This window comes from Raphanus sativus, chromosome 2 (assembly GCF_000801105.2).
Source record: "Raphanus sativus cultivar WK10039 chromosome 2, ASM80110v3, whole genome shotgun sequence".
Lineage (NCBI taxonomy): Eukaryota > Viridiplantae > Streptophyta > Magnoliopsida > Brassicales > Brassicaceae > Raphanus > Raphanus sativus.
The window spans coordinates 34,520,216-34,534,900 of NC_079512.1; the positions used below are offsets into that span (position 1 = coordinate 34,520,216).

The following is a 14,685-nucleotide window of genomic DNA, read 5'->3' on the forward strand; positions in this document are numbered from 1 at the left end:
AGCATATACATTTTTCAAAATTATTCACTTCTCAATTTTCTCTCAGCTAAAACGATCAATCTTTTTCATTGACCAACTCTCTTTCTACCTGTTGTACCACAACATAGCCTACGTTGTCATCTATATGCTAAAAAGACATCTTCATTCACGTACTTGTGAAGTATGTTTCTGTGTGCACAATTTTTCCTTGGTCACCGTATGATCTTTATATGCACAAGGCAGATTAGTTTTTTGGATCAAGGCTGCGGGAAAGAACTCACTGGCCGATCCCTAGAAAATGCATAGAGCTGACCAGTGGCACGGGGAAAATATCTGTTACCTACCTTCCCTCTTCTCCAAATTTCCAGTACTCCGGTTCATGATATCTCACTAATTGGAAATGAATGTGAGATAAAGATTGTAATGAACAAAAAAAAAAGTCGTGAAAAACTTACTTCCTAGTAAGAACAAGCCCGATTTCATGCAACCAATGTAGAATCGGGCCTTCATCCGGTATCTTGCTAATTCTGCTCCGAGCGTGGCTGCAAAAATATCCATAAAAAAATGAGCATCGAGATGACATGAAACATAACAATTGAGATAAAGTAAAGAGGGTTTACTTACTCTCTCACCTCTATTTACATGCACAATCCCACAATGCAAAAGCCGTGGTAAAGTAAAAGATTTTTAGTCTTTGGCTGTCAGCTCAAGCATTTTGTCTACAAGAGAGGTATACTTGTCTATAAATGCTTCTCAGGCTCTCAACATTTTTAAAGACATACAACTTTGCCAGAAGAGAATACAGAGAATCAATACTATTAAAGTTGAAGTGTGCCATATTGATAAAAGTTTAGTCCAAAAAATTTATGTATATGTAACTATTTGAGTGGTAAAGTATATATATATATAACTACTTTTGACTTAGTGGACAATCAGAAATAAAAGCCACGAGTTATAATTCCAACTCCCTTTTAATAACCGTTTGGTATTATCAACAAATTTTTTTTCTTTTGTAAACTTTCCACATGAATTAAATTACAAAAAAAACTTTTCACATGAATTTTAATCATTTGTCTTCAACCATATATTAGACGTGTCCACTATTATATTCACCATTGTATTTTTGGTAACGGGTTTAAATGGATTCAAAAAAATAAATATTCATATAAATTCTTTTAGTTTAACGGATTTTAAATAGGTTATTTAATTAAAAATATTTATTAAATGTGATTTTATTTAAAATTAGTGAAGATAATATTAACTCATTTACATGTATACATATACTTAACAAAATATATTAAGAATTATTTTTAAATATTTTTCAAAAAAAATATTTGGTTTTCTGATATAATACTTTAAGAACCGTTCGAGTATATAAAGTATAAACCATCTAATAGAGTATGACACTTTAGATTTCAGTTCGATTCCAAATCGTTTTTTTACGAATATTATTCACTAATTATGTTAATTAACTACTAAGAAAATATAACATTTTGTAAACTTTAGCAATAAAGTTTAAAAATAATTCTGAAATGCATATATCACAAGTGTATAGTTATGCAACGTGACATATTTAATATAATTACCAAAAATTATTTATTCTATTAAATTAGTATTAAACACAATTTATAAATATTTTTAAAAAAAAATAAAACAAAAAATATACCCGCCCTTCCGAAAGGCGGGTCAAAATCTATTTTGAAGTTAAAAGATAAAAATAAGTTTTACTAAATTGAATTATTTTAACATAAATGGTTGAATGTAGATTGGATCACAATGGTCTTTGGTTTATGGTTAGGCAATATGTATAATATTGGTGGTATTTTTATAGATTTTGAAATCTTTTTTTTTAATTTGACATGTATATGTTTAGTGAATATCTAGTGCAGGTATACTTCCACAAAATAATCAATATTATGTAATTTTAACCGTTTTGTACGTTGAATACTTATGGTTTGGTTTGATGAATATAATATCTCAGCGATAAAACAAAAATAACCTCCTCATTCTATTTCCACAATAATAGGACCCCACTAACAATAGCTAAAAACCGTCGATTAAGAACATTTTCATAATATATTTTTTCTACAGGCCACACACCTTTATAACATATAATAATACTATATCATATATTATTCATGTTTGATGAAACAATATATTTAACTATCGCTAAAAACAGAGGTTTTTACCTAACAATAAAAATAGAACTTTCAGTTTTATTCCTAACATCTACACGTTTAATAAATAAATATGAATAAACATACATGTTTTGCATAAGCTTAAGGTCTGTTCTGAAATAACTTTGCTTGGATTTTTTTTTATGCAGGTTACCATTTTATTTTTATAAATACCAGAACAATACAAGTCTTTTATATATAAAATTACATTACTCATTTTTGATACAACAATATAGGATATGGTAGATTACAGTTAATACTATGAATACAACATAATTATAATGTTATTTTACAACAAAAAAACATAATTATAATGTTCAGTTTTTTTAACCCATTCTGTATACCTAATATCATCTATTCTATTAAAACATGATCATGATCTATTGATAGGTTAGTATCTATTCGAGTTTCGGGTTTTCAAGGTTAAAATACTTCAGTTTCACTCGGAGATTTTTAAAATTTGTCTCAAATTAGAATAATAGTCTAAATTAATTTAAAAATCTTAAAATTCATATATAATTTAGATTTCAAAAATCTAATAGCAAAATAGTATATCTATTCTATTAATTTGTCAAAATAATTAAATTATGATTTTGTTTTCGTCAAAAATCAAAATATAATCCGCGGATAATCGTAAAATTAAACGAATCGGATATAAAATTATTTTTTTACGGGTTATGTGGGTCAGATTTTTTTGACCAAAACAAAATTGGAATCAGCGGGTTGGTGGGTCAGTGTGGCGGATTCGACCCGTAACCCAGTCGAATATATAACAGATCGATTTTTAAATTGCTATTATTTGATAAAATATATTTTGATTAAGATTTATATAAAAATATAATTACAAAGAAAATACAAATATGATCACAAAGAAAATACAAATATAAAAATTAAATATAAAACAAAAAATATATCCGCCCTTTTAAGGGCGGGTCAAAATCTAGTGTACATTAAAATCAATGTAAAGCTTCTAAACATGGATTTTTTTTTACGAAAATGTAAATCTGGTTGCTCCGAAAGTAAATAAAATTTTGAACAAAAAGTTTAATAACAGAGCACTCTTCTGTTACCTGTTGGAGAAGAGAGTTCCCGCGCAGAAGAATCCGATACAGAGACAAAACTCTTGGAAGCCGACACCTTTAATCCTCTATGTTGCCTCAAAGACATCTTAATGTGTGTATTCTATGCAAAACCACGTTAAGCTATAGAGAAAGAATCTCAGAAAGTGACTATGTGGGACTAATCGAACGAGGCCAAAAACCAAGAGCAGCCATGTCTTTAACTACTTTAACCGCTTCCATGGTCAATCTAGAGTAACAGAGACACTGAAGCAGCGTTTCATAAGAGTCTCTGTTTGGATACACACCATCCTTCCGCATTTCTAACATCAGAGCTAAAGCATCACGAGGTCTTTCACTTTTACAGAGACCCTTAAGCAGAGTACTGTACATGACTTGATCTGGCTCGCAATCCGAGTCCTCAAACAAAGCTATAGCAGACTCAACGTCGCCTGCTTTGATATGAGCTTTCATGAGGATAGTGAAAGTCACCTGATTTGGAACAACTCCTTCATTTTGCATTGATTGGAGATGGTTATAAGCTTCATCAAGCCTTCCTGCAGCACAATACCCTGTTATAATGGCGTTGTGGAGGTATAAGTTAGGGACGACAGACGTTTTCACTTTCCCAATCACTTCCATTGCAAAGCTTTTTGATCTGTAGTTGCATATAGAAGAGGGGATCGATGGTACAGGATTTGTCTGAAGAAGACGTCGGAGAAGCTCGTCTTTACCAGGCTCAACAAACACTTGTCTCTTTCGTCGTGCCAATGCTCTCCACAAACCGCTAAGCAGTGTGATGTACGCAACGTGATCATGTTTCACCTCATTTTCTCCCATTAAACCAAACAACGTAAAAGAAAACTTGAAGTCTCCCTTCTTCAAGAAATGACCAATGAGTGAAGTATACAACACAACGTTTGGAGATAACCCGTCTTCGACCATCTTATCAAGATACTGACATCCTTTCTCGATCATACCAGTCTTCACAAATCCACTGATCAATACGGTGTAAGTAAAAGAGCTAGGTCGGACAAAAAGTTTGACGACCTCTTCAACTAGCTCATTTGCTTCGTTGATTCTCGCGTTTCTCGCATATGCATTGATCATAATCATGTAAGCAATCTCATCAGGCTGAATCCCAGACTCAAGCATCCTGGCAAAGGTCTCTTCCGCCTCAACAACTCTTCCTTGTCTGCCAAGAGAACCAATGATTGAACTGTAAATAGCAACCGTAGGTCTCAAACCAACCTCCTCCATCACATCTACAACAGCAAAAGCAGCGTCTATGTCGTTATTCTTGCATAACTCATCCACAACTATCAAGTACGTATCAGGATCCGGAACGAACCCCCATTCTTGAATATGACTGACTAAAGACCCCAAATCTTCTATAAGACCTTCTTGAAATAGACATTTGATCACTGAGTTGTATGAAAAGGGTAAGGGCGTGCATCCTAGATTCACCATTTTCTTGATACGAGACAAAGCAGCGGTGAAGTTTCTCTGCGAACACAGAGCAGTTGTGACGACGGCAAGTCCCTTGGCAGCTAGATTCGCGTTTTTTCTAGCAACCTCCTCAAGCAAAGACTCAACCTTCACCTCAATGTTTTCAAGCTCATCAATAACCTGTGGACTTATCCCACAACATCCATTATCCACAATTGCTTGTAAGATAACCATAGCGTACTTAAGCTCGTGGTATTTTGGGAGCATCTTCAAGAGCACAAAGTAAGTAATGTGGTCAGGGACAACCCCGTTGTCTAACATCCTCATCAACAAGCCAAGAGCTTTATCCAATCCACCCTTCTTGTGAAACGCGGATATAAGATTCGTATAACAATGCACGTTGCGTGATATATCTTCGACACCCCCTCCTCCTACACTGTTCTCGAAAAGCCTCAAAGCATAATCAACATTACCTTCTTTGCAGTAGCTACCAATCATTATATGGTAAGTGAAAACATTCGAGCGCACACCTTTCTTCATCATCTGACTAAACACAACCCGCCCTTTATCGAGTACACCCAACTTCATGAACCCATGAATCAAAGTGTTGAAAATATAAGTGTCGAGCTCGCAACCTCTCTCAACCATCCGCAAGTAGAGCCGCATCGCCATCGTCATATCATTTCCTTTGCAATACTCTTTCATCAAACAAGTGTACATGACCTTATCCACAAAGTAGCCGTCAGCCTCCATATGATCAAACAGAGCCTCTGCTTCAGCAGCGCATCCTCTTGCACAAAAACCGTAAAAGAGAGACTTATATAGATTAACCGGAAGAGGCATCCCAGTCATCTCGCAGAGAGTATCTAACATCCCAACCGCTTCATCCAAGTGACCATGGCCGCACAATCCTTTAAACAATCTCTTGCAACACCAAAGCCGTAAACCGCCGCCGCCTCTCGCTTTGACTTGCTCAAAGTAAAGATACGCCTCGAGATACTGATCTTGATTACAAAGCTCCTCGACTACTAAGCTACAAGCGTTTTCGCTAGGAACATAACCAGAAGCTAGAACTCTATCTAAACACGCTCTAGCCTCGTCGAATCTCCTCAGCTTAACCAAACAGAGAACCATCGAATCCAAAACAGAGGAATCAGGAACGATACCGTTTCCGAGCACACGCTGGTTGTAGAAAGTCTCAGCCGATTCAGGCTGGCCCATCTCCGTGAGCTTCCTTATCAGTGCCCCGCAGCAGGAAGCGTCGAGTTCTATTCCGTTGTTGACTGCGAAGTCGGTAACTGAAGCAGCCTCTGATATAGAGGAACAACCATCGATGACGCGGCGAGTCACTTCCCGAGCAGAGTCCAAGAGACCTCGTCGGCGAAGGTTAACAATCAACGACAAACATCTGGAACGGTGGTCGGACGAAGCAGAGGTTGATGATGACGGGTCCGACGTCGGAAGAGAGCAAGTCGTAGCCTTTCTCGATTTCACTAAGCGTTGACACAAAGTCTTCACCTTTAACATCGTTTTAAACCCCCTCCCCCACCAAATCTCAAGGTAAAAGCCTCTCCACGAACTCAACAAAGGATGGCACTTTAGAGTAGTTAGTGAGTTGTGGATAAGGTTTTGAAGAGATTTGGGAAGAATTAACGGCGACGGGGTTGATTGTGGGAGGCAAAGCGCGGGGGGTTTGAAACAGAGTCCTCTACTCCTCTCAATGACTAAAACCCTCGTCAATCGTCGTTAGTCTCTGTAAATTGGTTTAATTTAATAACCGGCGGTACATTTGGTCGAATTAGTTTTATGAATCTGAACCGGGTTTTGTGGTTGCAAAATCGAACCATTAATAAACCGTTAACAGTGGTGGATGATCCGGATCCCAGACGGAGCAGAGCTTTTGACAAGGGGGAGGAAGCAATGTCGAGGATATGGGGGAGAGTAGCTGGATTGTTCAGAAGCAAGAGTTTCATCGGAGCAGACAAGACCGGTAACAAGTACTTTTCCAGAACGGAGCAGGTTGACGGTCTGGGCGAGTATTGTTCCTCCAATCTCTTCTCCAGAAACAGCAGTCCTTGCCCTGTTTTGTTCCGTGTCCAAAGGCTTTTTTTATTTTATTTTATTTTATTTCTTCTTGTGATATGTGTTTGAATTCGATTGATCAGCGATGCTGAAACGTGTCCTATTCTTCTTCGTGTGATCATGTCAATACCCATATGAAACTAACATAACTTATTTATATGAGCAAAAACGATTCTTGTTTTGTGCAGTAACATGTTCTGATGTACTTCTTTTTTTATGCTTTGCAGTAAAGGAGAAAAGATGGGTTATCTTTAGAAGAGAAGAAGACCCAACTTCTATTCCTGGTAACTCCTCCTCCTTTCTCAAACTTCATCAAGTGGCTTGTTTCATGGTTTCGTTTGTATGGATATGAGCATATATATATATCTATGCATATGTTGATTAATTGTTGTTGTAGTTGAATGGATATGTTGGCTCAATGGGCAGCGAAAAAGAGCTCCTACTCCAGAGGTAAGATCAAACTCCTCTTTTACCTGAATTATTATTTTGTAATTAGCAATGTGTGTTCTTCATGTTCATGGTTCGTTGCATTTATTATCTGATGTTGGTGTGTTTTATTGGTCCAGGAAATGGCTGAACTTGATGCAAGGCGTGAGCGTGTGAAGCTTAATACTGCTCGTAAGTGTTCCACATTATTAGTACATTCTTGTTACCTGTCATTTATAGGATCATAGATGTCTCATCATTCATTTTTCATGGCCTCTGCTGATCCTTTCTGCCAACAGTTAATGTCTTTTGGAACCTAGACGTTCTGAATGAACAAAGTCAGTGTTATAGTTACTTCTCTATGTGTTAACAAGTCGAGAAATTCTTGTGTTTATCCATTTAGTGTCGCTTAAATATCTTTGCAAATGTTAACTGTTTTTTTTCTTTTGCCTTCTCAAGTTCTCAAGAAAGAAGAGGAAGAGAAGAAAGCCAGAGAAGGAACTGGGCGCAAAATCCCGAGCATCGGTAAATAATATTCAGAACTTCCCACAAAATCTGTTCAGTTTATGTTTTTCATATATGAAGTGGACGCTTAACGTTGTCTCTCCTTTGTATAAAGGTAAAGTTGAGGGTCCCGATTTGCCAAGCTTTATTCGCCATTTCCCAGCGGATTCAAAAGGTATTTACATTCATTTTCTCTGTATCAATTGATTACGGGAGTCACCATATAGTCCTGATTCCTGAAGCTATGATGACATTATGATAGTAAAAGTGTTCCTGTAAATTGTGGCTGGGATAGATTAGAAGGGCAATAACAGTTTTTTTCTTTTCACTTCGTCATTTGTTGATTCTTACGGTGAGGTTTCTACATTAGCTACTTTCCGTATAACAATAAAGAACTTATTTATTCTGTCATGAACACATGGAAGTAGGACTGACAGATTTTTTTTTTTTTTTTTTGTTTGGATTGTTTGTTAATGCTTTAAGGTGATAAGACAGAGGAAGCTAGTAAAGAAGCAGATCAACCAAGGTAAAATATCTATGCACAAATCATATCTTGTGTTAAATCTTTTCACTTTGCCGAATGCAAGACAGCATCCTTCACATCTATAACCAAGTGTTCTACACATTGGTTTAACAGGGTCAAGGAACATGAACCCGAGATAGCCACTGCAGAACCACCTGAACCAAAGTAAGTCTTATCTTTTTAAACCTAACACTCGTATTCAGTCTGATGGGTACGTTCATTCTGATTGTTACTAACCACTAGCAAGCAGAGTCTGTTCTATATGAACATGAACTAGTATCTTTTTGTGGTATGCTTAAATACAAACTAATAGTAATGATCATGATAATGCAGGACAACAGAGCCATCAGGGTCTGGATCATCATTTAGGCCCGGAACATGGCAACCACCATCCTGAACACATCTCATGTTCACGTTGACAAACAACCAACTGATTTTTTTATGCAACCATCTGTTTGTTGTAGTCTACATTAATCGATTGGTTCGAGATGATTAAAATAGCTATTGAGCACCCTAAAGTTGTGATTTCGGATCCAACATCAATGAAATGCCATTTATTTAGCTCACCAAGTATGGATTTATTGTTTAGCCAAAGAATGATATAATTAACATTCTACAGTTTTTCACCCAATTCAACTCGACAAACCAATGAATCAAAAACCAGTAATAGCCAAAATCAAACAAAGAGCACAGAACGCATCTTTTAAAAAACCCTTATTAGGTTGGAGAGGCAAAGAATAAAGGTATGGAACCAAAAACAGGAAAAAACTCTATTTATGGAAATTGCCAAAGAAGCCATTAGGAACAGCAACTGGCATTGGCTGATTCGTCGGGAAAGGAGGCTGCATAACCGGATATTGGACAGGAACGCTGTAAGGTTGCAGTACACCCGGCGTGAACGGTTGGGAAACGCATAGCTGCAGCGGCTGGCCAGCTGCAACTACACCTACATCACACAAATTGGTTCATTCAGCAAAAAAAAACATCGGTTGTTCTTTAGGGTATCTACCGAGAGACTCAAGTGTTTTACCTTGATGCTTCAGGTATTGGACATGTTGTGCGGGAGGTAGAGGGCGGGAGAGCATAGGTGGAAGAGCCGGTGTTCCCTGAACTAGATTCTGGAAATAAAAAGAAGACAGATGATTACATAAGATATGAATACAAATATATGAATAATAAGAAGACATTTTCGACCTAACGTAAACCAATGACTTAGCAAATATTGTTCTCTTTCACTCAACGACACAGGACATTACGTATATCTCGAGGAGATACAAACAGCTAATCAAGAAGTTTATATGCACCAAGTTCTTACCTGAGAAACTGGTTGGACATATACTAGCTGTCCTGATCTCGCAGCCATTACCTGGGGTACAGTAGAAAGAGCATTTAGAGACATATACACTAAGTAGAGCTCCTACAGTGCAACTCAGTATAATAAATAAGTTTTTTTTTATTTCAAAGGTGAGATTTTGGATCTTCCATGAAATACAACCTGAGGATTTGGGTTTACAAACATTGGTGATGCTTGAACAGATTGGTATGGAGAAGTGAATCTCTGCGGCTGTTCCCTGTTAATAGTAGGCCCGATCATCTGCAAAAAAGTGGGATGCAAATTGAAGCATGATTCATTGACTGAAGAAGATATAGGTGGAAGAACTAAAGGGAGGCAATTTGTAAAACTAGGTTATGTCAATTTAAAGAGATCTCTTATCTAATTTTCTATACTGACATTTGTCGAGTATTGACGCTTAGTGCTGAAACAATATACTACTCTCAACTACTACTTGATAAGTCCCCTTTGACATAATATGCCCGAAGAGAAAGAGAAGCAGGGATAATATAGAAAATATAATACTTACGTGTTGAGGAAAAGGAACACCAAGAGCATTTCCAGCAGTCAAATTACCATATGGTACAAACTTGGAAGATGGAGATGTTTGGGGCAAATAACGGTTGTTCACAAGTTCTGGGTAAAAAGCTTCAGGAACAGGTAGCATGGGATTGTTGCTTGGTATATAAGCAATATTTCCAATGTCAGGCATAGCAGTAGGAGCCGGTGAAAGACGTTTTGTATAAGATGGAGAAAAGTTCTTTGCCGCTGGATTCAACTTGAACTCCTGCAAGTATGTGGTAAAACTTCTAAAAATAGAAACTTGTAACTGAGCAATAGATAAAGTAAAATGAACCTTAAGGCTAATTTGACAGAATACACCAATGACTCTGAACGTGTTCTCAAAGAACAAGGAATAGATAACAAATCTTTACGACCTAACAGCATAACTGTATTCAGGAATTACCTTGGCCTTTTTGACGGCCTGGATAGGTGCTGGTTCGTTAGGAGGTGCCTCTAAGACCTGACACAACTCTGAGGTTTCATCAACGGTTGTACTTTGTGAGGATGAACTGTCAGGGGAAGAGAGCCTTTCAGCAGCATCGTGAAAACCGTTACTTAAAGGTTCCAGCACCAACTTATCTTCTTCTATTGGTTTAACTCGTTCGGACATGCTATCCACTGGATGATCGAATGAAACAAAGTCGAGGAAAAGCAGGTAAGAAAACAACACTTCACTGTCGAAAAAGAAGTAGAAACAACTCTACCATAAAAATATCAAAGGTAGAAACAATTGTAGAGAAAATGAACTTACAGCTAGAACTTGAGCTTTGGATATCAACCTGAAACAAGAAAAATTAACAAAAAAGCAACTGTGAAGTAACTAACAACCGAATTAAACAAATGAACTATCCATTGTGTAAGACTAACCTTATCCAACTGGTGATGAACATCAGGAACTTTTTCACTAGGGTTCAAAATCTTGCCTCCTCGCTGTCTGGTCAACAAAAGCATTCAAGAATCAAAGAAAAGAAATAAACCTTATAATATAAGTGATGTTACTTCTGCCCCACGTAAATGCATTATGTCGTGTTCAACTTATATTAATATATATTTCTAACCATAAATCAAACCTTGAAAGCGATGACCAAATTCTATTCTTTGGAATTGATAATTGACAATTTCAAAGGAACATATAACCTAGGTTCTACGAATCTACGTATTATCAATCAAACCCTACACCCATCAGAACAGAATAGCTACCATGCAATTTTATAACTAACAGTACAGAGCTTTGAAATCAGTCTTGATCGATCGATAATATGATTCCCAGTGAACGTAGTTATTATTCCTCAACTTAAATGTTCTTTTGCCATACTAATGTCATTTATACGTCGTTTATTATAAAACCGTTACCGTTTACTAGATTCCGAATACGTTACGGCCAGAAACAAAAGACTTCAATGTTCAACATTAAAAAAGACATAGGAATCTATAACAACTGCCCTGGCAAACAAAAAGCCAGATGAAAATACATACTTCCATATGAACAGACTGTCAAAGTCACAAACTACGTACCAAAAGGGTGACTCTCACATATCCCTGACATTCAGAAGCTCCAAATATACACAAACACGAAAATGGTGAAGAAGAAAAATACCACCACCGCCGATGATACCGGATCAAAATCTGTGAAATCAAGCAGACGATCACAGCGCTCCAACCTCCAAGCCTCACATGCTCTGTCACTGTCACAGACGCTCACTGAAGATCCAGGTTTGGTTTCAATACAACTTTAACCATATAATAAGCTGTACTGAACAAAGCAAAAACTATTGATCAACCGTATGCAGGTCTAGCTAAACATTTAGAAAGCCAGCCATGGTTAAGACCTGAGTACAGTCGCCAATCGTACAGAACTTTGGTATCTGATAAAGGTGAAATTATATTTTTAAAAAATTCTATCATCTACTTCCCTCACATGAAGGGTAATCTTATGGAGTGTTACCAGAAATACTTGTTTGCACCTAGTGGCCAAGGGGATAAAAGTTGCCGGCTCAACCTGCGCAAGTACATAAGAGTAAATTTTATTCGCAATGAACTTAGAAGAAATATATGCATTAACATTTGCTCTACCTGCTTCACTTAAGTAGCAAACAGCAAATACTATCGAGATATCCAACAGTCTTTTACTAAGAAACAAGAGCAAGCTTAAATAAAAAAAAATGGGATCCTTCAACATAAGGGAAAATACATGAATCAACTCTAGTGACACGACATGACAAAAGTCTCATGAACCTTAAGTTCGAAAAACAAAGCATCCTATTTATATATTCATAGTTAAAAGATGAAACCATCAGACATTTTATAGCATCTCACAGACAGATTTAATAGCAATGTTATATAAAAATATTTAACCCCATACTTAGACGGGGCATGGAAGAAGTCCTGGATGGCGTGCAGATCAGGTTTCAAAGTTAAGATTTTAAGTGCGGGATTGAAGAACTCAATAACATCCCCTATACTGTGCTTTTAAATTAGATGCTGTAAATAATTCTAAAAGTGTAATATAAGAGATGAGTGATATTTACTCGTAGTCTCAAATAAGATGGCGGTGATATTTTGCAACAAATCCAACAGAATGGAGAAAATGTTAAGAAGAATTTCAGAGACCTATTGAAAAAGAACTAATAGAGAGAGAGCAACAAATCCAACAGCATGGAGTTTTTGGTCAGAGGTTGAGAGGTAAAGCAGACAATATCTTACAGTGATGCTGATGTGGAGGAGGATCAAGTGTCATGACAGCTTCGGACCACACAATGTTTCCTATAATCTCGCATGTCTTCTTGCGTATCTCCAAAGAAATCTCCGCACACCAAATCTCCAACTTATGAGGAGCAAGCACGTCCCAGAAGATCAACATGTTGGGACCAAAGTTGCTTAGTTTGTGCCCGGGAAGTATTTCATCGATTTCCATTGTCCCCAGTCCCAACCCTAATATCGGTTCTGATCTTCTGCATATCTCCCACTTATTCGATACCCCTCCACCATAGTTAACCATCTTGGAGGCAGCAAGAGTATCCCTGAGAGACTCCAAGCCCATCACCTCTCTCCACTCCATCTTTTCATTCCACTCCAATTCACTTGGCTCACACCACAATATCTGCCCACCACTTAGACTGCAGTACACGACATTATCTATCACATGCCAACACCTTTTAATTCCGGAGATATCCCTATACCCTTTTTTCCATTTGCTTTCACTTGGTATGTAGGATAAACATATCCCTAAGCCATTCATAACAACCACCTTCTGTTCCTCTATAACTATGCTTTCGCACACTAAGGGAAAATCACACCGAGGCGGTGGCATCGGCAGGGCATCCCAAGTCTGCTGCTTTGGGTCGAAGACCTCTCCCCACTTGCCGGACTCCCGGCCTTCACATCCTCCGAACACGTATATCCTCCCGTCCACCACGCCCGCCACGGCTGAATATCGAGCCATCCCCATGGAAGGGAGAGTGCTCCACGTGTGAGATCTACAATCTAGAAACAATACATTCGACGTGGCTCTCCCGTCAATCTTACCACCCATGATGTAGATCCCACAACCATGAGCCACCATGCAAGATGCTTCCGGAGGCTGGTAAAAATAAGATCGCACTGGGACAAGCCGCAGGTTAAGAGTTTTTGGGGAGAGGGTGAACCAGCGTGGGTTTGGGTCTGGAGGGATGCGTAAGCATAGATAGATACGGTTTTCCGTGAAGCCCAAAAGGGATCGGAAGTCGTACAACTCAGGAGAAGCCACTACTGAACGGTGCCACTTGGAGACGAGGGATAAGGAAGCATGGTCCGATTTTGAGACGCGGGCCAAGCAACTTAGAACTATCTCATCCGGCAACAAAGATAACCCACTCGGAGGAGACGAGCAAGACAGCTTCAGTTTCTTCCTAGTACGCGATGGCTCTTCGTCTGCGTCGCATGTATTCATGATCTGGTTTTTGTTTTGACTCCTTGTGTTTTTTTATGTTTAGGATGTCTAAATTTCTTCTTGCTCTCAAACTCTTGTTTCGGATTATGCTTGAATGAATATGAAAAACCGATCTCTCATCCTCTATCTATATGAGTAGGAACTTCCTTTTATCTATATGAGTAGGAACTTCCTTATTCTTTACCGATATTTTTCTAATTATGATTCTTCATATTTTTCTATCAAATATTTTATTGTCTCGTGAAGTCTTTCAATTATCTCGTGTCTTTAAAACTCCCTCTCCATATATGTTTATTAGTTTCTAAACTAGGTAGTTATCCGCGCTTTGCGCGGGATGAGATGGTTAGATCAGCAATTTTTCGAAAATATTAGAAAGTATATATATATAGTTTGGAATTTGGGTTTTGTGTGTTTTTTTGTGTTTAATCTTGGTGGTGCTGATTTTATGGTATAGACGTAACTGAGATAGAAACATATGTAAATCCTTTACTTTAGTGACATGTAAAAATTTACTGGAATATAAGAGTAAACACAAAATATGTTACCTGGCAACTGCGAAAGCATGTAATCATTTATTTTATCCACTTCATCATTTGTGGGAGTGAGAATGGCTCGATGTCTATACAAATCCTTAACTGTTGAGGTTTGAAAAGCTTGTCCAT

General features: G+C 37.6%; 5 protein-coding genes across 5 annotated transcripts; 1 reads left to right on the forward strand and 4 right to left on the reverse strand.

Moving 5' to 3' along the window:
• Positions 1–101: 101 nt before the first annotated feature.
• On the reverse strand, positions 102–3,364 carry LOC108842889 (probable beta-1,3-galactosyltransferase 4). Its single transcript, XM_057003282.1, has 3 exons — positions 3,227–3,364; positions 435–521; positions 102–369 (listed from the first exon to the last, which is right to left on the reverse strand). Exons 1-3 carry the CDS (start codon positions 3,321–3,323, stop codon positions 320–322), a joined length of 234 nt encoding a protein of 77 aa, XP_056859262.1. The 5' UTR covers positions 3,324–3,364; the 3' UTR covers positions 102–319.
• LOC108842887 (pentatricopeptide repeat-containing protein At5g62370) lies at positions 3,227–6,378 on the reverse strand. The gene has a single exon (XM_018615933.2). It carries the CDS (start codon positions 6,188–6,190, stop codon positions 3,386–3,388), a length of 2,805 nt encoding a protein of 934 aa, XP_018471435.2. The 5' UTR covers positions 6,191–6,378; the 3' UTR covers positions 3,227–3,385.
• A 157-nt stretch (positions 6,379–6,535) lies between these two features.
• Positions 6,536–8,759, forward strand: LOC108817721 (uncharacterized). The gene is made up of 9 exons (XM_018590485.2): positions 6,536–6,695; positions 6,973–7,029; positions 7,143–7,195; positions 7,312–7,363; positions 7,631–7,696; positions 7,791–7,850; positions 8,159–8,201; positions 8,313–8,363; positions 8,532–8,759. Exons 1-9 carry the CDS (start codon positions 6,584–6,586, stop codon positions 8,593–8,595), a joined length of 558 nt encoding a protein of 185 aa, XP_018445987.1. The 5' UTR covers positions 6,536–6,583; the 3' UTR covers positions 8,596–8,759.
• Positions 8,760–8,835: 76 nt separating this feature from the next.
• On the reverse strand, positions 8,836–11,115 carry LOC130508703 (uncharacterized). Its single transcript, XM_057004346.1, has 9 exons — positions 11,095–11,115; positions 10,963–11,025; positions 10,847–10,874; positions 10,499–10,713; positions 10,061–10,318; positions 9,694–9,792; positions 9,514–9,564; positions 9,229–9,316; positions 8,836–9,144 (listed from the first exon to the last, which is right to left on the reverse strand). The coding sequence occupies exons 1-9, from the start codon at positions 11,113–11,115 to the stop codon at positions 8,969–8,971; spliced, it is 999 nt and encodes a 332-aa protein (XP_056860326.1). The 3' UTR covers positions 8,836–8,968.
• A 1,648-nt stretch (positions 11,116–12,763) lies between these two features.
• Positions 12,764–14,023, reverse strand: LOC130508704 (F-box/kelch-repeat protein At4g39560-like). Its single transcript, XM_057004347.1, has 2 exons — positions 13,073–14,023; positions 12,764–12,919 (listed from the first exon to the last, which is right to left on the reverse strand). The coding sequence occupies exons 1-2, from the start codon at positions 14,021–14,023 to the stop codon at positions 12,764–12,766; spliced, it is 1,107 nt and encodes a 368-aa protein (XP_056860327.1).
• Positions 14,024–14,685: the final 662 nt, after the last annotated feature.

Excerpts from the sequence above, each read along its gene's own strand:
- LOC108842889 (XM_057003282.1), bottom strand. The coding sequence starts at position 3,323 with ATGTCTTTGAGGCAACATAGAGGATTAAAGGTGTCGGCTTCCAAGAGT. Across the intron at positions 522-3,226 it reads GGAACTCTCTTCTCCAACAG|CCACGCTCGGAGCAGAATTA; the intron begins GTAACAGAAGAG and ends ATATTTTTGCAG. Across the intron at positions 370-434 it reads GGGCTTGTTCTTACTAGGAA|TGAGATATCATGAACCGGAG; the intron begins GTAAGTTTTTCA and ends ATTTCCAATTAG.
- LOC130508704 (XM_057004347.1), bottom strand. The coding sequence starts at position 14,023 with ATGAATACATGCGACGCAGACGAAGAGCCATCGCGTACTAGGAAGAAA. Across the intron at positions 12,920-13,072 it reads TGGTTAACTATGGTGGAGGG|TTGGAGATTTGGTGTGCGGA; the intron begins GTATCGAATAAG and ends GCTCCTCATAAG.
- LOC130508703 (XM_057004346.1), bottom strand. The coding sequence starts at position 11,115 with ATGCATTTACGTGGGGCAGAA. Across the intron at positions 11,026-11,094 it reads TGCATTTACGTGGGGCAGAA|CGAGGAGGCAAGATTTTGAA; the intron begins GTAACATCACTT and ends TTGACCAGACAG. Across the intron at positions 10,319-10,498 it reads AGGCCGTCAAAAAGGCCAAG|GAGTTCAAGTTGAATCCAGC; the intron begins GTAATTCCTGAA and ends ACATACTTGCAG.
- LOC108817721 (XM_018590485.2), top strand. The coding sequence starts at position 6,584 with ATGTCGAGGATATGGGGGAGAGTAGCTGGATTGTTCAGAAGCAAGAGT. Across the intron at positions 7,196-7,311 it reads AAAGAGCTCCTACTCCAGAG|GAAATGGCTGAACTTGATGC; the intron begins GTAAGATCAAAC and ends TTATTGGTCCAG. Across the intron at positions 7,364-7,630 it reads TGTGAAGCTTAATACTGCTC|TTCTCAAGAAAGAAGAGGAA; the intron begins GTAAGTGTTCCA and ends TGCCTTCTCAAG.
- LOC108842887 (XM_018615933.2), bottom strand. The coding sequence starts at position 6,190 with ATGTTAAAGGTGAAGACTTTGTGTCAACGCTTAGTGAAATCGAGAAAG.